The sequence below is a fragment of the Lepisosteus platostomus genome, chromosome 7, assembly GCF_059453375.1.
Source record: "Lepisosteus platostomus isolate fLepPlt1 chromosome 7, fLepPlt1.hap1, whole genome shotgun sequence".
In the NCBI taxonomy this organism is placed as follows: domain Eukaryota; kingdom Metazoa; phylum Chordata; class Actinopteri; order Semionotiformes; family Lepisosteidae; genus Lepisosteus; species Lepisosteus platostomus.
Genome location: NC_142617.1, coordinates 7,493,570 through 7,520,000, shown reverse-complemented (window position 1 = coordinate 7,520,000; position 26,431 = coordinate 7,493,570). Strand labels below are relative to the sequence as shown.

Sequence of the window (26,431 nt, the reverse complement as noted above, 5' to 3'; positions counted from 1 at the left end):
CAATCAGATAGAACATGGGTACCACAAGCAACATGACCTCTCACTCGGTCCCTCTGTAAGATATTAAAGCAATGTAACTATTCACTGGTTTGAACAACGTGAATGGAATGTGAAAACAAATGTTTTAGGAGGAATCATATTTGCCATGGTAGTGAAAATTAATTTTTAGATACAGGGAATAACTAGGCTGTCTAATTTGGGAAGAAAATCTGATAAGACCAGGTGCATCTGTCTTTTTTCAGAGGAAAGCAGTGGGACAAACATTTTTCCGGTTTTTCTGTGCAGAACCAGATGTGCCATTTTCTTTCAATTTTCAACTCCCATCATTATAACATCTCCTGTTGTAATTTTTGTCATGTTTTGAGAATTTTCTATTCTCCGCTGTTATTTTTGCCCAGCTCTAGTGCTTTGTGCTGAGCTGGTAGAGAGTGGAACATGCAAATACACTACTTTTCATCTGATAAGAAAAGTCTATATGTGAAAAAGTGGAAGAGCAAGGAAAACATCTGTTTTTTTTGTGGTGCAAAGACAAAAAAGCTACACAGCAGAGTTTTTTTTCCCATTTTCTCCAAGTGCTTTTAAAAAAACTGCCTTTGGCAACAAAAAAATGAATGAAACATTCTATTTGTATATATTGTGCGTATTTTCATGTGGGGTTATTTGTCATTTAATTTTGAAACTGCTGGTCTGGAAAACATCAGGTTTCAGGGTTTCACATTAGCATTCATTCTTCACAGTTCTTGCCACATTTTAGTTTGGGGCTTAGGTAACACAGAACCTTCTCTCTTTGAACAACTGTCTGTTTACTGCAAGGAAAAGGACTCACAGAGTGTCACTGGCTTTTTCTGTCTCATTGATGCCCGTATGATGTCTGATCCATGTATTTTGTCTCTGTGCCTCTTTGACTTGGTTTCATAAAACCACTCTCCCGTCATGTACTTCAACCTGCTGCTGTCCCGTAAAGTCTTCTGCAGATGCCTGGAGGATGCAGAGAAACAAAGGTCACATTCATCCGTCAGATGTTGGGTTTGAATTCACACAACTAGAGTCCAACACAACGGTAATTACGTGGCATATTTAATAATGCGTTTACTGCTTAACTTGATCGCATTTGCCGTCGGCACGCAATCTTCCATGTTTCCCAGAGAAGTCTGAAAAACTTCTCATTGAGCTAAAGCAGAATAACCTAACACAGTGATCCTGTAATGAAACTCTTGTATAACAATACAGCACATCCTAAATCAAAGAGTCCTGAATCAGTGTTCTAAATTAAAGAAGCTATAATAAAAATCACTATACTGACATAATGATGGTGTTAAATTTTGCCTAAGGAACGCTTTCCAGGCTATTTCATATATTTCCCACAATGACTCACACAATAGTTACAGTTACTTCCTGACTACTGGCAATATTACAGCATGAAAGAAAAAACACACCTGATACAAATTACAATTACATATTATCACTAATTTACTGATTTCCCACCTTAACTCACTATTTTATGGAGGAAGTTGAAAGACTCAGATTTTCCTCTTGGGGTTTCAAATTTTTGTGAAGTGGGGAAAAAAACAACAGCCAGACTCTCACCTTCTGAGAAAATACCCTTTTCACTAGAGGGAAGGCTTCAAACCAGCTTTTGCATACCATAACACCTCCATGATCTCATATGACACTTCTATTAATGAAAACATGGTTCACATGAGAATACGAGAAAGGTAACAAATAAGAGGAGGTTATTCAGTTCACCCAGCCTCTTCGGTAGTTAGTAGTTAACTGATCAGAGATCGCTTGAAAGAAACAAGGGTTTTGGCTTCAATAACATGGCTGAGCACTGCGTTGCTTGCTTCCAGCACCTTCTGTGCATATTTGTGGATATGTTCTAAGATGTAATTGCACTTCAGTGTAGTTCCCCTGTGACATCTAATTTGTGTTTTACTGTTGACACTGAAGAAGAGGGTTAGGCAGAATTGATTCAGTGAGTCTGATGATTCTGAAAACATAAACTGGATCCTCTCAAAGTCCTCTCTGTTTGTGACACAAAGCCTCACCTCTTTTACACTGTGATTGTAATACATTCCCTGAAGACCATGAACATACCTGATTGGCCTTCTCTGAACTGAATCAAGGGCAGCAAAATCTTTTTTGTAATGTGATGACCGCCTAACCACAAAAATATTTTGCAATTCTGCAGCAGCAAAGTTTCATATCAAATTCCAATTTATCAAAAAGCATTTACCTCCTGTAATAATGAGAGAACCTTAAATGGAGTCAGGTTAAACTTCTTTCCCAGACTTCACTGCGCCTCTTCACGACCTCATCCCCCCTGTGCTACAGCACCTTGGCTCACTCCTCACACGAGTTACTATTATCCCACCCTAGCCAGGCTCTCATTCCTTAGTTGAGTGTGTTCACACCACATCACAAAACATCACATTCTGTCTATGCCCTGAATTCATTAGAAATGACAACACCCAAGATTAAAGCATCATGAAAGGATTATGGAGTGAAAATTTGGCTTAACCCACTCGGCGAGGGCTGACCTCCTGGCCATAGGACTCCAAACGGAATGTCTGGACTCACCTCACATAATCACTGTTGTGATCTTGTAAACCTTTTGTATTTTTTTTTTGCTTCCTTCAATAATCTATTTATCTAAAATGAACAAGACAAGCCTGCTGCGTGATAGCTGTGACTGTTCCTTGCCATGACCAAGCAGAAAGAGCGATGGAAATTGTCGTTAAAATAAAACAGGCACTGACACATTTGATGAAATCTAAATCGTGTTTGCTTTTAAAATGTTTTTGAGATAACCCTCAAATTTATCATTTTAGAAAGGGCAAGGGCAAGGGAAAACAAATGGCTGGGTTAACCTATCAAACTCTACAACTGCTTAGAAAACAAGCAAAACTATTTTTGCTTAGCAAGATATATAGTAATTATATGTATAGTAATATATAGTAACCTCCAGCAATGTTAGAGTTAATATGAAACAGTCCTTGTCATGCTATCTGTGAAACTATGTTAGTCATGTGCTAAAAGGCCAGTAAGTTATTAAACAGGGGGCCTCCTTAATCCCCTATATACTAGTGTGAGCAAGACTTTGATCCATGAGAACTTTCCTAGCTTGATGGGGATCACATAGCATTTACTTGTCTTGGTTTCCTGTTAGAATGATAAATTGAAATTGGAACTGATAAACATTTCTTCGGATCTCAGAAATGTCCAAGAAAAGAAACAAGAAAATCAATATCAATCAATAACCAGGATAGATATAGCCAGGCACATTCTATCAGCATTGTCTTTGGAACAGTTAAAACCTGCCCGATTAAAATTGAAATTCCACGTGTTAAGAATACTTACTGTACATACTCTCACTAAGAACAAGTACTTTGAAAGCATGAAAGGAGTTTACTTAACTTCGTAAAGGATAAAAGTAAGGCCAAGCCAACAACTAGAAAAAATACACTGAATCTTGTTTATAATTTGTTTTATTGCATCACCAGATTATCTCCTTTCACACATTCCCTGGATATGAAACCAGTGTTATGATATGTTTGACTGTATATTTCAATACACACTCTATACAACAGTTCACAAATAAGTAAGAGAATGGCACAGATTGCGCATACCTCCTAGTTATAGTGAACGAGTTGAAATCTTCATTGAGCTTCTTACTTCTTAGTTACTTCCAACATATATCAAACAGAAATCTATAAGCGTGTTTCTGTAGCTACTTGTAAAAAAATAAAAAATGGAATCATGCATGAAGCATTATTAATAATTAAAAAAGCACTTAAGATGTGATCCCTTATCTTTTATCCATTTGTGGAATATACAGTACATTATGTCTTAAAGGACTCCTTTTGAATACAAGGTCTACTTTCAAGCAGTTCTTTTTAATGGTGATGAAACACAAAAAAGTTTGACTCACTTGATGCGATCCTCTTCTGCTCTCTTCAGTTCAGCATCCCTCTTAAGGACTGTCATAATCATCTCCTGCTCCTCCTCCGTTAAGTAACTCAGATCAATCATCTTGGCCACCTTCCCAAACCCACTCAAAGCACCAACAGCAGTGAAATTAAGAAGCCAGAATGATCTGTTGTTTTTAAATGACTGGCCAAAGGTGTGAGACAGAAAAGGTGAATCAGTGTCGAAGATGTCGTTTCAATGTTGCGTCTCTTTGGAACGGAACATGTACAAAAGCACTTGTGTGTCGGTTTGTGTGCTTTTCTCTGGGCTTTGATGATCTTACTGTTTTGAACGATTCATCGAGCTATCATGAGGTCCAGGCCAGTTACTCTTCGGCCTTCTCCATGTTTCACAAGGGAGGCAGGTCTTTAGCTCTCTATTCCAACGAACCCAGTTCGCCCACTGAGCCCTCAGGAGACGCACAGCAGCCACATACAGCACCTGCAACCAACAGGGCCAGTTAGGACATTTCGTCCAGGGTCATACCAAAATCTGGACACAACCGCCAATCACAAAATTCCAAACCTATAGCAGCATCTGATTGTGCCCCTTTGTTTGGCAAAGCTTCTAGCAATGCTTTCCCAGTGGGACACTGGCATTTGACAATGGTTTGGGATTTCTGATAGGTGAATACAGTAGATCACAGTTTATGGATATTTGTCAACACTTCAGAAACACAGTGCAAAAAGACCTTAAGTGTGCAAAGGTTGCATCATGTACTAGTACACATATGCACTAGGTAGTGTACAGTGTTTTGAAGTTTAGCCTGTTCTAGTTCCAATAAGAAACATACAGAGAAATATGTTTGGAACTGGGAACTCTATAAATGCTTCTACTTTTAAGGTTTAATGGGTGCCAGTCTCTGCCTCTGTGGATGTTGCTTTGAAAGCCCTGACTGGATCAGCCCCAAGCAAGAGAGAGATGGAACTAGAAAGACTGAAATGTGTTTTTAATGCTGGGGAAAGAAAAGCTTTATTCAAAAAAACACAAAAGTAACTTACAGCATAACATTAGATGATGGTAAAATTATAATCAAAGATCGTTTCTTACATTCTTTGTCCAAACGTCCTTAAAACAGAAAAACAGAAAAAAAATGTAATTATATAACAGCAGTAGCCCAACTGATTTGATACAGCATGTGACACAGTGTTGTCAGCTGACCATCAGAAGATGTTCAACTTGGATGTTTAGAAAAAGTGATTGAGAGCCAAACATAAAGCTCTCTTTGTTCCGGGAATTTAATTATGCTGACTTCACTTACGTACTAGGGACGGGTAGAAGTCAAAACAGACTGTTTTCTTTCCGAGAACCAAATTAACTTAAAATTCCTGTCACAGCAATAATGATAATCACAACAATAATAACAAAATGACAGTCAAGTAAAATAAATGTTAAAAGTTTAGTTGGTATGTTTTCATTGCACTTCAAGTCTAATGTAGTGCTACATTATTATGAAATCCATTTCCCAACTGATACCAAAGGTGTTCTAAAGAAACCCAATATTGACTTTTCTGAGGTTATCATACTTTGCTGAACCTGTTCTAGATGATTATGTGGACTGTTAGTGCTGTTGACTGAACAGGAGGAGCCCTGTACCATATAATGGTCATAGTTTATGAAAGGACTTAATCAGATCTGCTGCTCCAATAATATTTATTTGTAAAATATTTATTGAATTGTTAGAATTCTCAAGAAATAAGGTTATTTTGTTTAAGTCTATCCAGGGATTTAAGAGCAATATGAACAGCTGTGCACAAGCTGATGTGGTTTGCTTTGTTACTGAGACAACACCCTTTGGTGAAGAGGCAATAAAATCTTGTCACAAGTCTTCATAAAACAGACAGCTCCCCTGTGGAAGACAAAAAAGGTGACCTTACCCCTGTGGCTGCCACCTTGAAATGTGTGATTTCCTTCAAAGACTATAGACACCAGAAAGGAAAGTAAATTAAAAAATAACAACAGCCTTTGTCACCATTCCTAGCTTATTTTTTAATTTAAACATCAAGGTGAAACTTAAAATTATGTATACAGTATCTCAACATTTACAGTATGTGTTTCTACAAAACACATGTGAGCAAAGCAAGCTATTTTTTTTTGTGAAAACATTGAATACTCGCCTGCTCTATTTTATTAAAAGACAACAATGGTAATATCCATAGCAACAAAAAAACAAGTGTGGTCTTTATCTCCACATTAAGGTTTTCTCTAAGCACATACACATTTCCATAGGGTGCTGCACAGGGCAGATATAGCAACAACTTCAAAGAGACTTCAGAGAAGTATGATTTCCACTGAAACAGTAAGATTCAAAAGACTTTCCAAAATACAGTACATATGAAAATATACATTGAAAATGGTGGTGAAGCAACATATGAATCTACAATGTTCCATGCTGTTCATATTTCAAAAAATAACTTGGCAGCAAACAAGAAAGGAAACTATTTTATATAGTAGGTCCTTAGCATTAAGCATACATTTTTTCGTCGTATCTGAAGTAATTCTATATCAGTATTAACACACATCCCTCAGAACACTTGACTAAGCTGTTTTTTAATTGGTAACCATTTCATTGTTCAGCTGGGCTAACTGGCAATTCAGGTAAGCTAATTTTATGATGTAGTGATAAACAAAAAGTGTTTTGTTGTTGGAGCACTCTCACACTGCATTCCTACACCAGATTAAGAAACCTAGAAAGCAAGCCTATTGTGTTCTGTACTGCGCTCAAGCAGACTTACAGTATGTAACTACTACACAAAGGAATGTAGTTGAGGTATTTCGCACAAATACTTCCTGTCAGCATAACAATAGAAGTGAAATGTGTTAATAGCATACTTCGGCATAACATATATTTTGCTGGGTGTGACAGACGCCAATTTTAAAATATTTACCGTCCAGGTTATTTCAGAGTCTAAATTTAAAACACAACTGAACAAGCCTGGTACAGAGCAAATAAAAGAGCAGTGATTAATTATTCATCCAAATGTCATTATTACAACTATAAAACTATTGTTTAAAACTGCAGAAAGTTAAAAATAATTTCAAAGTCAAATCAATTATGTTATGTTGAAAAGTAACAACTGCAGTACAATAAGACAATATTCTCATTGTCAAGTGAGTTTCTGCCTCTCTTTATTCATTTTTATACTGCGGGTTTTAAGGATTGGTTAATATACACTGCACTTACATAAATAGGGTGACATTTAAACAATGGTATAACATGGACCACTATAATTCTAGATTTGAGATACAAGATAAAACATTATTTTAAAAGGCCCAGTTCCAACAAGGCTTTTTCCTTTTACCCATATTCATCTACAGTACAGTTAACAAGATAAAGAGTTTCTTTGACAAGAGCTGCAGAATGTAACATCACCTTTATCACATGATCGGTAAGTTCATGTTCAAGGCAATCTCTACAGTTAATAGGTGCTTACATAAGAAAAAATGTTCTGTGTACACACAGCATACTTGAGTATTTCTGCACAGTATTTAACATTTCTCCAAGCAAATTACAGCAATTAACTGAATACTGCAGCTCTAATTACATTAAAACTAAGCCTCATTAAAAGTGTATTTCAAATGACCATAAAACTTCATGAAAAGTTCAAGTGGCACACAGAGCTCTTTATATTTAATCTTTATATGAGTTCATTCCATTTCTTTATCTTTTGACATAATACTCTTCTTTTCAGAGTCCCGGTATGTTACCTGTAACCCTAAAAACTAGTAATGTTTTATATGATCATTTAGTGTAAACTATTAAGCACAGAAAGAAGTTCATTTATCATTAAAGATGCACATAATGCACACAATGTTTCTGCACATATGTTAGAGTAAAAGGTGCCTTGCATCCCCCAAGGAACAGAAATCTCTAAAGGGCAGTCCCTCTAGATTATCAGGGATCTTAATTAGATCCCTGAGTATTGGCCATCTTCTTAAATAGATTAAACATCAGAAGGTAACTTAAGAAGACATATTGTATACACATCACCTGTGAATGAGAGTTCCAAAATACATTATGTAATTGTTTATTTGGTATTGCTCCTGTTTCTATAGGAGTTTTTTTACTCTCAGGCTCTAACAGGAATCATTGTGATTCAGACAATCTCCTAAATATAGGAGAAAATCAGCTACATTACTAAAGCTTCAAGATGACTATGATTGTACCCACACTTAACATCTGTGGTTTCTTTGAATGCATATTAATACAGGTTAGTGAGCTGTGAGGTTAAAGAACTGGCAGAAAACGAGCATTGGGATTAAGGCTGTATTAGCCATTCCACACATGGTTAATGGGATTCTCATACGAATGCAGGTCAAGACAAAAACTCCCACATTCACATTCAGGTGGCTCAACTCAGTTGATAGTTTTTGTTCTCAGCATTGCTGCAATAGCATATAAAACATGCTGCTGCAGGAGTGTGTGATGAATAACTTGCTTACGAATTGCGTTTCGATGAGGGAGGGAAAGAGAGCTCAGCAGCCATGACTTCATTCAGTTTCAAAGCTCAGAGAAGAATCACACCTTCGAATCAAATGAACTCAGATACCTTCTGCTTTTGCTAATTACAGTATAATAGAAATTGCTGGGTTGGCGGCTGTCATTTCTTAGGCCAAATAATAGTGATGATGGGATTTTCAGCCTAACCTCTGTTCTGGCCTTACTCATAGTTTCTCTTTTTATTTTGACAATCCCATTCAACTATTCCAGGACAGGCTTTTTAAATGATTAAAAATGATTTAAATGATTATTTAATAATTGAGGGGCTGCTCCCACAACTCTTTAAATAAATGTAAATATTGGAGGTATGGGGTTGTTACAATGTATGCCATAGAGTGAAGCTGTCAACTATGGGACAGACAAGAAGGATTGTTGTTTTTTTTTATTTAAGGTATTTGTAAATAGAGCTCCAGGGTGACACAGCTTTCCTGTTTATCCTGTTCTGCACTGTCACCGTCAGGGGTAACATATTCACAATGAAGTTGACTGACACTTCCCAACTTTTGCTTCCTACAAAAGAATAGTAAGAATCAGTTGCCGCCGCAGAGATTGGCATTCCTCGGTGAACTTCAGAGGAAAGTTATCCTTGGTCCTTGCATACACATACCTTCGCCCACACAAAAATCCAGACGCCCTTTTCCTCTATTGCTTAGTGCCAGTACAGGGATACATACACAAACTATCATACGGAGTTGAAAACATGAGAGGTATGAGAGATTATTCACATATTAAACAAATCTTTCTTTCCTACATCGAAAATACTCATAAAATATTTATCTTTAATTTTACATAACTGTCATTCTCTGTACAAATGAAGCAAGCTAATCTGAATGTATGGGACCTATGCTCCAATGTCATTTTCACATTGTGAAATGCCAGAATACAGAGCACCTCAGGGAAGATCAGATCTTTTTATAACACACACCTTCAAACACATTTTTTAAGTTATTGTGATTCTTTTATTCATTCTAGTCAGAGCAGAACTAGATAACTGACTGAAGAACAATAAAACAGAACCTTAGGTCACACTTTCTTTCTGCAACTCTGCTCACCCAGACTTGTTTCCTAGTAGTGATATAGATGCTACAGTAGGTCAACAACAATGACAGTGATGGTATGATCTGTACTTACAGTATGTTGGCTTGGGAACAGTTAAAAGTTACTTTATTATTGTTCGATTTTTTAAAATATAGTAAATGAAATGAAAAGCTAGGCATTTAGTGATGCAAAAATTAATCAGCTCATAATGCTTTTTAAAACGTCCTCACTTTTGAAAAGTGAAAAAGAATTACTACTTGAAAGTAAATATATGATATGCTAGGATCTGTTTAAAATCGCAGTTTCTCATTGTGCATGTTTGAAATCTTTCTTTTTAACATAGGCACATGAAATTTCTCAGCCCATCATCATCTGTATATGCCTTGTTAAATCTAAGGTTTCTATGCGCAAGCCTGTTCTGATGGCTGTTCTGTTTTCTAGTTACACCAAAGATACAAAGGTGATTGAGTTCGCACAGAAATAAAGAGTAAAGACTGATCACTGAGTCAGCAAATCTCACAGTAACCACTGTGGGCTATGGGCTTGGAGAAACACGTTGTAATATAAATATGGTATTCCAAAGACACCAGAATGTGTTCCATCCATCTTGTGACAAAAATAAACAAAAGCAGAAAACAAGGCCTGAATAAATCTGTATTTACACAGCTGTAAAACATGCTGTGAAATAATTGCATATTGCCCAAGTGCATGACACACAAGTTATATACACACGTATTTCTGTATCGCAGTTATAGCTAAGTATTGAAACTACAAATCATTTTTCTAGCATTTTATTGATTTGAGAATTGAACAGTTTGGTTTTTCTTTCTATTTTGCTGAACAAAATATACAATCTTACTATATTATTGTATTCTTTTCCAGTAAACATAAATTAAATTGAGAAATTATGCTATCAGTAGCATCACTTTTTATCACTTGTTGTCAGAAATAACCTCTGATGCTTAACAATGTATTTCTAATGTCTAGCAGGTCTAGACCTACAGGGTTATATGACTCTGCTGGCAAAGTACATCATGACTCTCAATTAGATTTTTTAGGGATAACTGAAATCTCACTTTAACTTACAAACTATCATGAGGCTATCATGTCATGGTGGATATTTAAAAAAATCAGCAAACCTTCAATATAATTATTCTTGGGGTCTTTGAAGCCATATTATCACTACATGACTGCCGTTTACTGTGTTGTGTGGATCTTTTTAAATTAAATGTTCGTTGTGCTAAAGTATCATCTGCCATTCAGCCAAACAGACTTAAAATGTAATGCGTCTGCGTCTACTGGCAGCATCAACTGGCACAACTACAGGTCTGATCTTGCTACAGTATATTTAACTTGCTCACAAATCTGATCAAGGTACAAAACAACCATATCACACCAGTCACGAGTTTCCATTATCCAATTCTGAGTTAAGATCAAACTTACACCCCCTTTGTATCCAGGAGGGTTATCAGCCCATGCTAAAGGCAACAATGTTTAATATTTAAAAATACCCTATTCCAGGTCTCCAGCTTCAATTGCTAACGGCAGCATAATGATGAGGTAGAGATATTGACTGGGAGGGCTCTGTTCTCTATTCTATACTCCCCAATGTGCTCATGTGTCTATTTTGTTAGAAAAAATGTACAGAACAATGAAATGACACCCAAAAGCTACTGAGTGAAAACTATCTGGAGTTCACTGACTTGGTTTTGTTACTTGAGGACAGTTTAAGGTGAGCCTGTTCCTTCTGCATTCGATAGTCCATACCGTAGGTTATAACTCATTTAATCTACTTTGCTTGATGGCGAAACTCCTAGGATTCTTCACACAAAAACTGCAATGTGAATAAACTGGGAGGGGACACGCTAATCAGAAAAAAAATGGAATGAGGCATATTAAGGAAAACCAAATTCTTAGACTGGCAATGTCCTGCTACAAAAAAGAATGCAACAGGGGATGCTAATGATCACAACACCAAACCTTCCCAAGTTTTGTTTCTCTCCTGTCATCATTCCCCATGTAGAGAAAATCAAACTTACAAGTCTGAGTTTCTCATTCAGGATTGCTAGAGGGTTAAAAGTCATGGATGACAGCTTAGAATAAGCAAGATTTGGCATGCAAGGACTTTACAACACAGCTGAATGGGTCAGTGCACAGGAAAACCGTATACAGTAAGTGAAAAGAAAACAGCTAGTACATTTTCCATGGTGAGTTTTAATGAAGGACTCCTCTGCCAGTTCCACCCTAGTTTCTGAAGAGGACTAAAAGGTGGTTTTGTTGACAAAAATTAAAAATTTGCTTTGGAAACGCAAGAGCAATTTGTCATATCATCAGATACACACGTTATCTGAGGATCCTTTGTATTGACTCACTTGCAGTTGAAGTCACTGTAAATAAACTCATCTGCTCTCAGACCCTTTAATACTGTTATTCCTGTTTTATGATGTTTTCTAACAGGGCAGATCTCAAAAGCATCTGTACAGCACAATAGGAGGAATACACCTCATGTCCCAATTTTTTTAAGTTTTTAAGCACTCTACTTAGACGTCACACGCAGCTAAGATCATCACACAAGTGTGAGGTACATTATAATTGTCCTGCTATCTAGAAAATGGAAACTGCGTTAGTGTTACAAGTACACAACATTGTACAAATAGAACAGTGTTAACAAACATGTACTGCCTTGCGTGCAAGGAGATAACACAGGTGTTTGTGAGCTTCTGCCACAACAATATCTGTCTCCTCTAATTTTTATATGATAGGGTCATGTTTTGATTGATTGGTCATTTACAAAGGCATATACAGTATGCAGTGAGCTTCAGCAGAAGTAAGTATTTTCCATAAAAAAAGAGGCTAAGGTCCGTAACAGCTGTAGCACATGGTTTTATTGAAACATGCAGGAACATGAAGCACAGCCCTGCGTGATTCAACTTCCCTTTAACCCACAGGCGTTCGGACTAGCCAAAAGTGTGACCCTGCTGCTGCGGGTGTATACATCTGCGAACATTCATGAGTGAGCATCAGGCGGGGGTGTGCGTAACCCTGCCTGCCTTTCTGCAAGATGGGATTCTCACACTAAAGAGAATGTGTTGCTGTGGGTAATCCGTCTGACTTCTCCGTTAACGGGAGCTATCAGAAAAACAACTTCGTAGGTGCAGTACTGCCTACTCCGTATTAAGCCTTTTTTAAGAGGATGATGTTTGCTTCATGTACAGGCCACATGGCCATTTTCAAAATCAGAAAATGTTGATTAACATAACATTAACATAAATTTTGTGTACTATTTTCTAATTCATTCACCATTGGCACCTGAATGGTTTTCAGATTCAGAAGAATCTGATCTTGGATAGCTTTCTTTTTATGAATAACCTTTCCTAATGAACAGTGACATTTTGCTGTTGTTAACCCTCTACAAAATAAATGATAATGTCCAGGAAGGAAATGCTTAATGACAACTGCTACAACCTGCCTTTTCTTCATTGGGAATGATGTTACCATCTCATCCATGATTTAGGACATATTTTATAGAAACAATGTTTGATTTAGCAGAAGACAATAACAAAAATAACAAGAGAGGCTAAAAACTTACAAAATTACTCTATTGAATCTACAATTACATTTACAAAATAAGTTGAAATGGGATGCAGGTGGATGCTGCACATTGGTGGTGGTGGAGGGGAGTCCCAATTACCTGTAAAGCGCTTTGAGTGGAGTGTCCAGAAAAGCGCTATATAAGTGTAAGCAATTATAATTATTATTATTTAACTCATTTTCTAAATAAATTACAAATGGTAATCTCATTTAATGAGATTAATTATTAATGAAGGCCTTTGGTGATAACTCAGTAGAAAACAGGCAAACCCCAAACAATTGATTTGAACTACTTTGCCTTTTCTCGGACCAGAATGCCAGTCAGTGAAATGGACCAAATCACTTTCACTCCACGAAGTTCATTTAATAATTCAGCGTGCAACAGCAGCTGCTTGTACAGTATGTCAAGCAATACATTCTTCAGCCCAAACTGGCATTACAGCTTGTAAAAAAATCATTCACAGCAGACAAAAGTGAAAGTTTAACGATGTTTTGCACCCTCTATAACACTGGAGTCAGGGAGATACTTCTTCTGACACTGGCATTTGTTAAATACTTGCATACATTGGCTACATAGTGTTTATAGTTTATATAGGTTTAATGGATCTGAGATACAACACACGACTGTATATATTACAAGTCATGACAAGAGGGGAATTTGACTGGCACATTTGTCCAGTCTTGGCAGAAGGGAGCACTGTGAGAATATAGCAGGTGTGTGGGCTGTTGCAGCTGTTTTAGTTTTTTTCCTTAACACAATGCCATACATGGACTAGAACCACTTTAAGAACCATTAAAGAAGGAATGACACATGGGTTATATTGAGCCCCCCTACAAATTATATCCAACGGTCACTGAATACCAGTATAATGAATGGGTTAGTTTATTACAACAAGCAACTTAATATAGATGAAGGATAAGTTTAAATTTCTCCAAGGCCTAGGTCCAGTAAATCAGACATGCTTTTGACTCTAATCCCAAATTCCACCCACCTACTGTAGTCTGTCTTGAGTAAACTGAAGGTACAACTTTGCAAAGGCAATGCATTGACTCCTCTCTGTTTTTCTGTGTTATCTAAATATCTGCATGTATCTTACTGCCGTATTCTACACATGTCCATGTGCACATTCAAACATTTTCTATTCTAAGAAGCAACTTTGAAATCCTAGGAAAATAAACTGCCAAGAAAATGCACTTTAAGAATACGAATCAACAGCTTTCAGTCTGGTTCCTGAAACAGTAAGGCCAATTGTCATCAGCCATCACAGCTGCAAAAGAAAAAATGTCTTACGAATTTACTACTTTGCACGAGCAAATTGTGAAATGTCATTTCAAAATCAGAGTAAATTGAATTATTGTTTAGCTGTTTTTGGAAACAGATGTTCATATAATCTTATTTGATCTTGAAGTATATCAAGTAAGACATCCTTAAATCAGCGGTATAAGGAGAGTTCTGCCATTGCCTATATGCAGCCTATTTTATTACATTACACTAACAGTAATAGTGTAATGTGAAAATGTAAAAAATCATAGAAAACGTTCAAAAGTTCTGCATGACACTGTATTTTTTTTGCTTATGATTGTAATTTCAAAACTATAATCATTAAATTAAAAGACATATACAATGACTTTATTTTCATTATAAACCATGTAACCGCGTAGTGTATTCCTATAGCTGGGAATACGCAAAGTCTTGAAATGTATCATTCTATCTTAAAAGCCTGTCTTAAAACAGTACAAAATCATCTTGCAGGATATTAGTTTAAGGCCATAACAAAAATAATGTCATATACATTAAAGAATACTTCTCAAAAATTCAAAATGCCAAAGAGTAATCAAAGTTTCCACTCGTTAACACAAAAAACAAAACACCGATAACGATTACAGATATTATTATAGTTGCGGAATTGCTCGGAACGAAAATTTAGCAACAGCACAAGTGACGGCAACACATTCACCTGGAGAATAACACAAAAGCTCTTTTATGATACAACACGTTAAACCAAAACTCAAAAGACATTTAAAATTCACTTTATAAACATTTAACATCAACGAGCAGCAGACGGTCTGGATGTAGTGTTTCCAGCAAACGCGGTACCAAGCGAGATATACAAAAGGCAATCGAACAAGGGGAATAAAACCATTTATACTCAGTTCTACGTGCTCAGAAAAAAAACCGGATAAAGTATATTTTTATCCAGCTGAATGTTTCATGTTGTACGATACGTACTATCAAGGTCATTCATCCTCATTTAACACACTTTAAAACGTACATTTTCCTATCCAAGATTAATCTAAAAGTCTGGAATTCAACTTAGTGCGACATATTTACTATAACATTCTATAAAACAAAGCATTATAACCCTACCATTGTTCAAAACAACCCTTTAAAAACAAAAGATTATGACCCTCCATTTCTTCACCTTCTTCACCTGCAGTCAGAATATAACTTTTTTAGCACAGTTTTGATCGGGCACAACTGCTACTCAAGATCTCAAACAATCTGCCTCTTCCTCCTCCACACCCCTTACAAAATATTTGTAAAATTAAACTGACATTAAGTACTGAAACATGTTCCATTTGTTTCCATACCTGTAGGACACCTGAGTCTTTCAAAGCAGCCTTAGTTTACACGTCCTCAAGTTCTTCCTGTTAAAGCCTGTATAGCTGTATTCGTGTTAGGACAAGCTGCGTTCCCTGCACTTACTAGACCTCGGCTCTATTTGCATACATTTACTAGGAAAAAGAAACATAACAAGACAGCTCTGAGAATTGTGTTCTGTAGTCAGTGTCCAGCGGAGGAACGAATAATTCAAGGTTTCGTTTATAAAAGAAAAGAAAAAGGAAGAGAGTAACCAGGCTAAAATAAAGTTCACTTTACCTCCCTCCCGTTCCTGCTTCGCTTATCTATGCGGAGCTGCATGAAAATTAAACAGTGGGAGTAGATTGAATATTGGGTATGGCTACGACTGACATCAAAAAGAGGGAGGTTTTCATTGCTCAGCTCAAGAAAACTGACAACTACAGTTGAGATGTAAAGAGATTACACTGCACCACCAGTGTAAACAACGACCTCAGTGGGGACTGTGGCTGAAAAAGTTAAAAGAGTGCATAACTAATGTACGTCACTTATTAATTCTTTAAAATCCCTCGGATACCTTTATAGAAGCTTAACACCTTCTTGCCAGATATGTCAATGCATGACTTTGTATTGTATGCAGTTCGTACTTACCTTCCGATTCAAGAACAGGAATTTAGGGGTTCGGTACGATAGCTTTGCAGGCAAGTGAGCTCTTTGTAAAAGCAGCTGTGCATGAAATTTTATGACTTTAATTTAATTTACATACGACACGGACGCAGAAAAGCATCCTCTCATTTTAAAGGGTATTTTTTTTCCTGTTTGATTAACAGAATGATTGACCGACTATTTACCTTTGATTTTATTCTGAATAATCAGATAATATATATTTGTATATTTTGTTTCCTCAGGAAGGATCCAAGAATTCTCTGTATACTGTATAGTTGCGAACTCACTTGATCCACCACTGAAGTGCAGCATAAACTGTACCTGGGTGACCCTCTAATATAGAGTAGCAATTCACCCTTGGGGAGGCTAATTTAGAGGCGCTCAGTCATAATCCCACAGATGGTAGCTATACACCATTGGCTCCTCAGCCAAACCCATACATCAGGATTAAACTTCAAACTGGAATTTAGAATGGAATGGGATTTAGCCAGGACACAAGATGTGTTGTTACTATTCTTCCAAACAGTGCCTTGGGTCTTTAAATTGTAACATCGCATCCAGAACCTCCCACAGCACAATTTCCCCTGAGTTGCACCAGGGGACTCTGGGGTGTTGGTTTGGAAATTTGGAAATTCTAGTCCAGGAGGAAGAAGCAGCACTGACTGGTCCCAAAAAAACACTTAGACCAGCAACCTGGTTTAACTTCAAGGTCTCCCATCACCTTCTGAGATCTCTCTACAATCAGGCGGTAACACTAAAGTGAGGATAAAGATTTTGAGCAGTCCTCCTAACTTAGCATGATGAATTTGATATCAAGAATATTGTTTAACCATATGCTTTTATTCATCAGAAGATGCCTTCGTGTCCCAGGAGGAGGACCACATTAAATGCCAGACTTAGCTATTTTATCATTCGCCATCCAAATGACAAAACTCTGTCGTGAGTGCTGTGCAATCTGGTTTTTTAAAAACAGCAAGCAAATCTCTTCTATTGCCAGACAAACATTTGAATTTGTTGTGGGAACTATAATAAAAACCTTTAAAGTCTTGGGAGGAGCCACAACAGCTTGCATTTTGTGTGTTTGGCTGAAGACGGGCCTCCATTTGAGGTTTCCTATTTTTAAACTGCTCATTTTAAGGGGGTAGAACAGACATTTCTCATTAAATGAATGGGAGATAGTGCTGTTTTAGAAAATTAAGTGTTGCCTGGTTCTTTATTTGTATAGGAGAAATTTACAGAGCCATTACATGAATAAACAGACACTCCCAGAGATTCAAAGAGTCCTTTCCTCAACAGGCACATGATTACTAGCTTTAAGAACATGTACTTGCCAGAAGGAAGTTGTGGCTGCAGATAGCCTTTCCTCAAAAAGACGCCTCAGATCTGATTGACTTTAAAAGGTAGGGCATAGCTGGACATTGAGATATAGGCAGATTCAAGTTGGGAATCTGTGCTGTTGATACCAGAAAATAAATGTATGGAAAAGAAGAAAATAGTCCATTTTAAGAAAAGCATGCCATGAATGTCTAAAGCCAACAGAACAGACATTTAATGTTGTGAAGTGGAGTATTAACTTCCAGAACACAGTCCACTACTGTACACATGTTGCAAACCACATACGGGTGCTCAGAAGAACCATCAGCAATTATCTCCACAACATTTTATACTTCCTCTACAGGATACGTATCCTCCTATTTTGTTATTGTGTGCATACTTGAGTAGTTTACTAACTACAGTATACTGTATCTAGATCATTGATATCCTGTACATTAGTAATAGTAATGAACCTAGTACCGATGGCCATGGAACTCCATTAATTACATCAGCCCTTATCGGAGCTCTCTGTTTTCTATCACATCTCTATGCAAATATGCATGTAATTTGAGAATTAAACTTTTATGAGGAACTTTATCAAAAGCCACCATTTCATACAGTATGTTCTGTCATGTGTGTGTCTTAAGGTTGTTATTTGTTCAAAGAACTCCTGTTAGCTAAGGTAGCTAAGCAATGCTTACCTTTATCTATATCCTATTAAGTACCCCTTAGAAACTTATTTCCATATAAGTGAACCTCTACTTTATTTCTAATAATTGTTTCTATAATCTTACATGTAATAGAAGTCAGATTTATTGGTTTATAATTACTTGGCACCGTTGTCTCCCGCTTATTAGGGATGGATAGTACATCCATAATTCTCCAGCTCATGGGTACCCCAGCCTTGACTAACTGTTGGTAGCGTTGTGTCAATTGCTTATCAATAACACTCCATAATTCCAATTGGACTCTTGAGATTTGTTAATTTGTTAGTGCTTCTAGTACCCAAAACGTGTCGGACTCTTTAATGCCAATGCTTTATTAATGCAGAGCTTTGTCCTTCCTCTGTCTCAGCAATGTTCTTGACTTCATCTTTTTGGTGAACACCTGAGTGAAATGGGCAGAGACATAAGACGGAAACCACTCGTAAAATCACACTGTCGTTGTCTGAAATAAGTACAAAAACGTGCTTTGGTGCCTTTTGTATCAGATACATGGTCTTCCTGTACATTGTAATTACAAGTCTTTAGACAGAGATATTGCATGAGTAGAATGCCATCATGGGGAATGTGCTTCTACACACTGTTGAACCACCTGAAAGTGGCAATAATAGTCTGTGTGCCAAGGTGCAAGGCATGCTCTTGATAATATCATGTGATACTAAATTGTGAAAGCTTTTTATAAGGACAATATTGTAACACAACAGGGGTTCAGGCAGGCACCCTTGCTGCATTAGGTCAGCCCCACACCATCAGGGGCTTGAACCTGGGACTCCCACATCACTCAACAAGGACCCAGCCCTGTGAGCCAAAGAGAGATCTCTCCACAGCCCAGTGGCTATAGTCCTGCTATCACAGGGAAGGGCGGCGACGTCACCACTCTGGTAAGTCGGCTCTTACACACCCTGATGGCCGTATGCGTTACAATATAGAAACATTTTTGTTTTAATTTGGTTCTTATCTGGTACATTTTGTGCTGCAGAACACATAAACATTGCCCCAGTCACCTGATAAAAGCTCATAAGAGGAGCAGCAACAGAGTTTGATACATCTCGGATTATTGTTTTGCTCTCCCAGTCTCACCATATCAAAACTAGAACTGATCAGCCGAGCCTTCAGAATATTCTATGTTTTGTTATATGATAAGGGCTCATGCAGGATTAAGTTGAGCTGTGACTCCAAATGTTGTAAATAGGAGGGTTTTAAATGTAGAATCCTGATACCAATTTTAATACATTTGATATAAAACACCTTCCGTTTCGTAGTCAGGAATTATTCCAAGAGTGACCGTGTGGTTTCTTTGTTTCTGGTAGTGGCTGTGCATTAAACAGATAAACTTAAAAGATAAATATTCTTTTTACAAGTATACACAAGTATACTTTTTTTACAAGCTGAAAAGTAGAAACTAAACTGATACCTAAGGCACATAAACTAATATTTAGAAAAACCAGCAAAGGTTATGAGTCTGTTTGTTTTAGGCCCTCTACAATCCAAAGCTACCCTCATTAGTTCCTTCAAAGATGGACCAATCTTAAAGCAGCCCAGACACGATTGTTTATGGATGTAATTCTCGTCTTTAAACAACAAAGACCCACCACAAGAGAGTCTGCAGTCAAAAATTGATGCTAAACTGGGAGGCCTATTTCTCCAAACCACATAATGCAACCCAGAGATACAAGCTCTGCCTTGTGGTTATCAAAGGAAATAAATATTCCCTCAAAAATCAAAAGCACGACTCTTTTCCCTGAATTTACTGCCAGCCTGTTCAGAGCTCAAAATACCTTTTAGGTTTCAGTCCTCAACAAGTATGACTGAATTATTGGAGCTTTTGCCATTTTGGAAGCTGGAACTTGCTCACAGTTGTTCTACAATAGCTTCTTCAGTTCTGGAGACAGAGACACAGCATTACCATGGTAGAAAGTCTGATATACTGAACTGGTCTTCCTGAATTGTTATAACCTCTGAGCTTGTGATATCATTACTATATTTTAAAAATATATCCGCCTACAAATACCTCCCACAGAAAGGGTTGTTTGGTGTATGTGGCTAATCTGGACTGGACATAAACTTCAATTTTCATTTCCAAGATCCAGCTGAAACCCGACCTCTAATTGAGCTCAGCTCTTCGGCTATGTGTAACCCACTGGAATAGCTAGTGCAGCCTTGTCACATAACAATATACAGAAAGTATGTACTGTATGCCCTACGGTGGTTCCGAATAATAAGAATAAATCACATCATTGGCAAAAATAGTTAATTATTCATGGTTTTATTATTGTGCATGTACAGTATTAATAACACCTTGGTAATTTATTACTCCTGCATTATTATATCACAGTATAATGCAAGTGACCAATCAAAGAATGCCATTAATTATGGAATCAGAGTATGAAGGGGTGTCTTTATGTGCTCTTCAGAGCGATGATGATGTGGTGAAATACTCTACTTTATGCAACCTAGAATAATGGATGGGACTGGCAAGGAAAATCTATGTTCTTTGAGGGTCTTATGCAAACAAAAAAGAGCTTTATTTTAGAGATACCTCCTCGCTGGCTGACCTTTTTTGGAGCAACAACCAACAAAAAACGAAGTTCAAAATGGACAGATATGTGCAAGGACAGTTCAGTTGTCTCTATCCTCTTAGAAGTAAAACAATTCAAGTACGTAGCTGTGTCACCCAAAGACGGCTCCACAGCTGAACGTTGTGATTCTTTTCTTCTCTTTTCACCATGGAATAAACCTTTACTTGTTCCTTTGAAGTAAAACAATTATGAAAAAGAGGGTCATATAAAGTAACCATTTTTCTTAAGATTAAAACTAGTTTATCAGGAGTAATTGCTGAAGAATTGTGTTTGTATTGAGCAGCTGCATCTGTTACTACAGTATTTTATAAACCATGGAAACTAACTTAATGTAATTTAATAAAAAAAGAGCACAGCCTGTGTCAGTAATCCACACAGAAGTATTAATGACAGAGGACTTTCAGGACATCAAAACGATGGTTGCTCTTGATGCTCTGAAGTCACATGTTTTCATAGCATGCAAGAGTTCTGCTACATGTTTAAAATATTTTTGCTTTCTTTTGAAGATTTCTCTGTAAATATCCACATAATATTGTAAATATTGTTTTTTAGAATGTCAGCTCATGCTAATTAATATCTGTTCCATATTATGGAATTAAAATTAAGTCATTCAAATTTAATAACAAAATAAGAACTTTAACATGATCCTTGATCTCACAATAGTGAAACACTGAGCAAAGAAAGACATTTTTAAAATAGTTGCTAAATTCTATTTCAAATGCAAAAAATAGGTACACAATTAAAACGTCCAGATTATTAAGTATATGTAATATGACAGCTCTCTTATGGGTCATGATGAAAACTTTGTCTTTCATCAAAAGAAGCTTTTACATCACATGGAGTAAAATTCAATTAATGATCCCCAAAATAAAATAAGCACAAGAAAGAGAAAAACAACATGTAGAATTTGCAAATGCTACACTATTTTGAGCAGCAAAAAAATACTTGGAATGGGAATATGATTTTAAAGGTTCCCCATTCCCATCAAATCATTGTCACTGAACAAATTTCAAATATGAGATACAGTAATTTAAACATTGTATAATGATAAACTATCTAAAGCTCTGTGATATACAGTATGTTTATTATTGCTGGTTTTAAATGTATTGTGATATTTAGGAATCATAAGCTCAAAGTTTAACAAGAGAGCAAAATTTAGATAAAAAAAATCAAATTTCCTGACAATAATTTATTTTCTGATTCCAATATTGTAATGTCTTTGTACAAAGTTTAAAAACAAGATGGCCTCAATACCCAACCAAGCCCATGCCACGAGCACTTGCGCATCAGACATAAATGTTATCACTCCAACATTTTAAAAAAAGATTTAAATAAGACACTCGAAGATGTCAAGATTTTGTAAGATGAAAATGTTTTTCCATGCTATGTTCCCATGTTATTGTTAAGTTGTTTCTATAGCAAAAAAATAACGCCTTCTTAATTTCTTCTCTTGTATAGGAATTTATCCTTTTCCAGCTATGTCATGGCAGAAAATGTGAGTGTGTGAGCATAAATACTGTACATCTGAAGGGCTGGGATGTTTGTGACTTGTGTAACGTGACAGTCAAGAGGTTTGTTCAAGTCAGTCACTTAAAAAGCAAATAAATTATATTTATGTTTTGTTTTAAGGTAGACTGGATGGACTACAGGTGCAAAGCCATGCTGTTATGGAGGAATCTGTTTAGGGGCCAGTAAGAGCAAATGAATAAACACATGCTGTACAACTACCGTGTGCCTTTAGATGATATAAACATGGGCAAATCTAAAACAGCATTGATATACAATTCAACTATACAACTTAGATGTTAGTATATCTAAATTACATAATTATAACTGGCTTCTTTTGGATAGAAATTAAATAAGCATACGATACAAAATAATGTAGTTAAGGTTGGTACAGAATAATACACGATACAGAATAATGTATGATTTCATTCTACAGTATGTTTTCATAAGATAATTGTATAAACATAACCTTATTATAAATAATATTTGTGGAATCTCCACTTATCGTGACTTCGAAATACCATAGTTTTCATCATTGAGAAGCCTATGGGTAGACACCTTCTCCTAACTTTGTCCTCAGAGGGATATTCTGTTCCATCACTTCTTTGTGTTTGTCCAGGGATTAAACCCTCAGCACATACACTATATGCACAACATTAATGAGACCCAGTGGGCTAACAGAATTTTTCTACATGTTGTTTTTACTCAACTGTATGCTGTTGTTTTCCCATATAGGACCAAGCGATTGGTTGTTATTTGAGAAATGTCCAGAGCTTACAGTCCTCAAGACACAGAAGACTCTCTTGGGGGAAATTAATGATTATTATTCAGCATTAAAAACTGTGGCCATTCATTCCCTCTTGCCCTGAGGTGATTAATCTTTTTTAATGACCTTGCATTAACTTTTATTTTGTTTTTTTCTTTCTGATTCCATTGTGTTAGTTCCAACCCATGACTGGACCCCTATTCCTTTCTCATCTTTTTCAGCTCAATTTACTTGATATGACAGTGTAAAAAGTCAAAGACATTGTACAGTGCTATCTTTGGTCTGTGTCTAGAACAAGAAATGAATTTTCTTTTTTCTCCTCATAGTTTTTAAAAATACCAGAGCAATTTCTCCCTGATTATGTGAAACGTTCTCCAACACTACAAGAAACATAGTGCTAAATGCAGATACTGTACTTTCAACTTAATTCAAAATACTTTATTCATCCCAAGGGGGCTGATTTAAAAAAAAATCACTTTGTAAAAACATCTTGTAGAAAAATCATACTGCAAGAAAAAAGGCAGGATTTGCTACGACTCTGCTTAAATTCCACACTGACAGGATGTAGATATTATCTTTGACGTCACATCTAGAAAAACAACATTTGCTTTGTCTGTGAACTCTACATTGATAGATTCTTTGGCCATGTTGCTTTTATCTCCCTATCCTTAAACTGCACTCACTAGCTAGCAGAGGCCATTTAACCAAGGATTTCTTTACACAGGAAATTAGAGTTCCCTGAAAATAGCAGGCTCTCTTAAAAACGTTCTAATACAGTAGAGTCGCGATTATCCGACCTTGGCTTATCCGACATTCCGTCCAATCACCATAATTTACAGTTTATACTGTACACTATGCGTGCACCTGCATAATAGTTTGCCCAATCTGAAGCTACTCTGTCTCTCTGTGTGTCACGTACTGCCGTCGACGTAGCTTCGCTTGCTGATTTCGCGTTTGGGATTATTAGGTTTCCTATTGTATTTTCCCTCAATATTATTTTATGACGACGAAGATGATGAAGATGACGTCGCTGGGTCTGCACTGGGACTAGGCAAATCTGAAAGAACCGGGCACAGCGAAGGCTTCCAGGCTGTCGAAGCGGCACTAGTTTACGTAACAAGAAGAGGCAACGGCTACTGATGGCATGTTACTAAAACGAAGGAAGAGAAGCACATCTGGGAAACAGATTCCAATCACTCATTTTGTTTTCAAATAATAACTAACAATAGCTTTGTACTCTGTTATTTTAGTATTACAGCAGAATAACAAACCAGATATCATACTTATACTGCGCTTCCATTCATCTATGATTTGTCTTCTCAGTTTCCGCATTATCCGACATTTTCAATTATCTGACACTATCGGTCCCGTTTAGGTCGGATAATCGCGACTCTACTGTACTTAGTTCCAACCTGGTCTTTCATGGTGATCTGGAACAAAGAGCTCTCCCTCTACCTCTCCCTCTCTTGTCTGTTCCCCTTTTTAAATGGTGTCTTTCCAGACTGTTGTTAGACACTTCATCATTCACCCAGAACTCAATTAACTAAGGTAAACCAAGGTACACTCTAGGATTGCTTTGATCATTGAATCTGGACCCCCTACATGTCAGCCAAACATCCCTTTGCTTTGAAGCTGGAAATGTTGACATGATCCAGGTGTTACCCATTGTACTCAGATTCTTAAGAGACACTTCCTTAGTCACCCATAGCTGTAACAAACTTCAATGAGAAAGTAGAGAGATCTCTCTTCGGCTCACGGGGCTGGGTCCCTGCTGAGTGACGCGGGAGTCCTGGGTTCGAGCCTCCGACAGTGTGGGGCCGACCTTATGCGGCAAGGGCGCCCGCCTGAGCCCCTGTTGTGTTACAGTATTATAGTAAATTAAGTGGGTGTACCACTTAAAAAGACAAGTCTGGAGTGACCTGTTCTTTCGACGAGCTTTATAGTGAAAAATTAGGAGATTCTCCAGAACATACAGTGAAATTCCATAGCAGAACGTTTCTGGTACAAAACCATCTTTCAGTTTCTAACCACTTTCATGTCAGCTGGAAGTACAACACTGGGGCTAGATGTGCATTGCACACATTGAGAAATGCAATAGTGAGGAAAGGATTTAAAAAAGGATACCAAGGAACCAAACAAAAGCATCAAGCCCAAAATCATTCTTTCATAACCATGATGCACTAACACTTACATTGCATGTAACAATGAAGAGGGTTAAAAAATAAAAAGCACCACTTTGTATTCAACATTTCCATATTTTATTAGGTAATATGGCTCATTCAATGTGTCAAGAATTTCTGTTGCCATATTCTCCAGTGTTTCCCAACCTTACACTGCCCATGTCACGCCCTGCCTTGTTGTTTTCGTCTGTCTTCCATTGTAATTTAGCCTGTCTTCGGTGTTGTTAGTTCAGATCAGTGCCAAGACCTTCCCTGGACATTTCCGTGATCAGATCTGCCAATTCGCCAGCTCCCTAACTGGGACTGAACAAACCTATATCAGGTCCTGCTCCAGCCCTGCGACTTGTACTCTAGCAGACTGCTTGGAGCAGGTAAGTGTGTAGTCTGTGCTCTAAGATGAAATTAGTTTAATTGTACCATTAGCTCCACAACATTTCATTCAAGATGAAACTTTTAAAACATTTTTAAATTATTCCAATAAGAAATGAGTAACAAATATTTGGGTATATGAATTTTTAAATTTGTAGACTTGTCTTGATCCCTTTTTTCTCAAATGGGTTTATTCACTGGTTTATAAAGTGTAATATAATTTGTTAATGATCTTTCCCTAGGCTAATTGAAAAACTCTCACTGAAGCAAGTGGTAGTCAGGGTGTTCTAATTAATTTAAGATACTTAGTCAGACTATTGACTCTTTAGTTTTTCCCCCAGGCTGAAAAATAAGTCTTTATATCAGTTAATCAATTAATAAATAAGCATTTGTAAGAGAAATGACATGGTTATTGATTTACTATGTAAACATACACCATACATAGTAGAAACACAATGGTAGAAACTCTCTTTTCTTTCTTGTTGTTTAAATTGCCTCTCTGTGCTCTAAAAAACAGTCAAGAACAATTTGAGTGTGCATAATGTGGATTTCTCTGATCTTTAATTGCTTAATTGTTGTGTTATTTATTATTTGAAATGTGAGTGATTACCTGTTGCTCTGTCTATGTGAATTGTTATTTAGATACTGA

The 26,431-nt window shown here is 36.9% G+C and overlaps 1 protein-coding gene across 8 annotated transcripts in view; it reads right to left on the bottom strand.

Moving 5' to 3' along the window:
- Positions 1 to 16,127, bottom strand: part of sytl2a (synaptotagmin-like 2a) — a 44,323-nt gene extending 28,196 nt beyond the window's left edge. For 6 of the 8 annotated variants that reach the window (XM_088638979.1, XM_088638985.1, XM_088638983.1 and 3 more), the window contains exons 1-3: positions 15,692 to 15,974; positions 3,932 to 4,410; positions 827 to 978 (exon numbers count right to left, since the gene is read on the bottom strand). In XM_088638979.1, the coding sequence (XP_088495105.1) occupies positions 827 to 978; positions 3,932 to 4,032 (253 nt within the window). In that variant the 5' untranslated portion in view covers positions 4,033 to 4,410; positions 15,692 to 15,974. The other 2 variants (XM_088638980.1, XM_088638981.1) reach the window with 2 other exon arrangements.
- Positions 16,128 to 26,431: the final 10,304 nt, after the last annotated feature.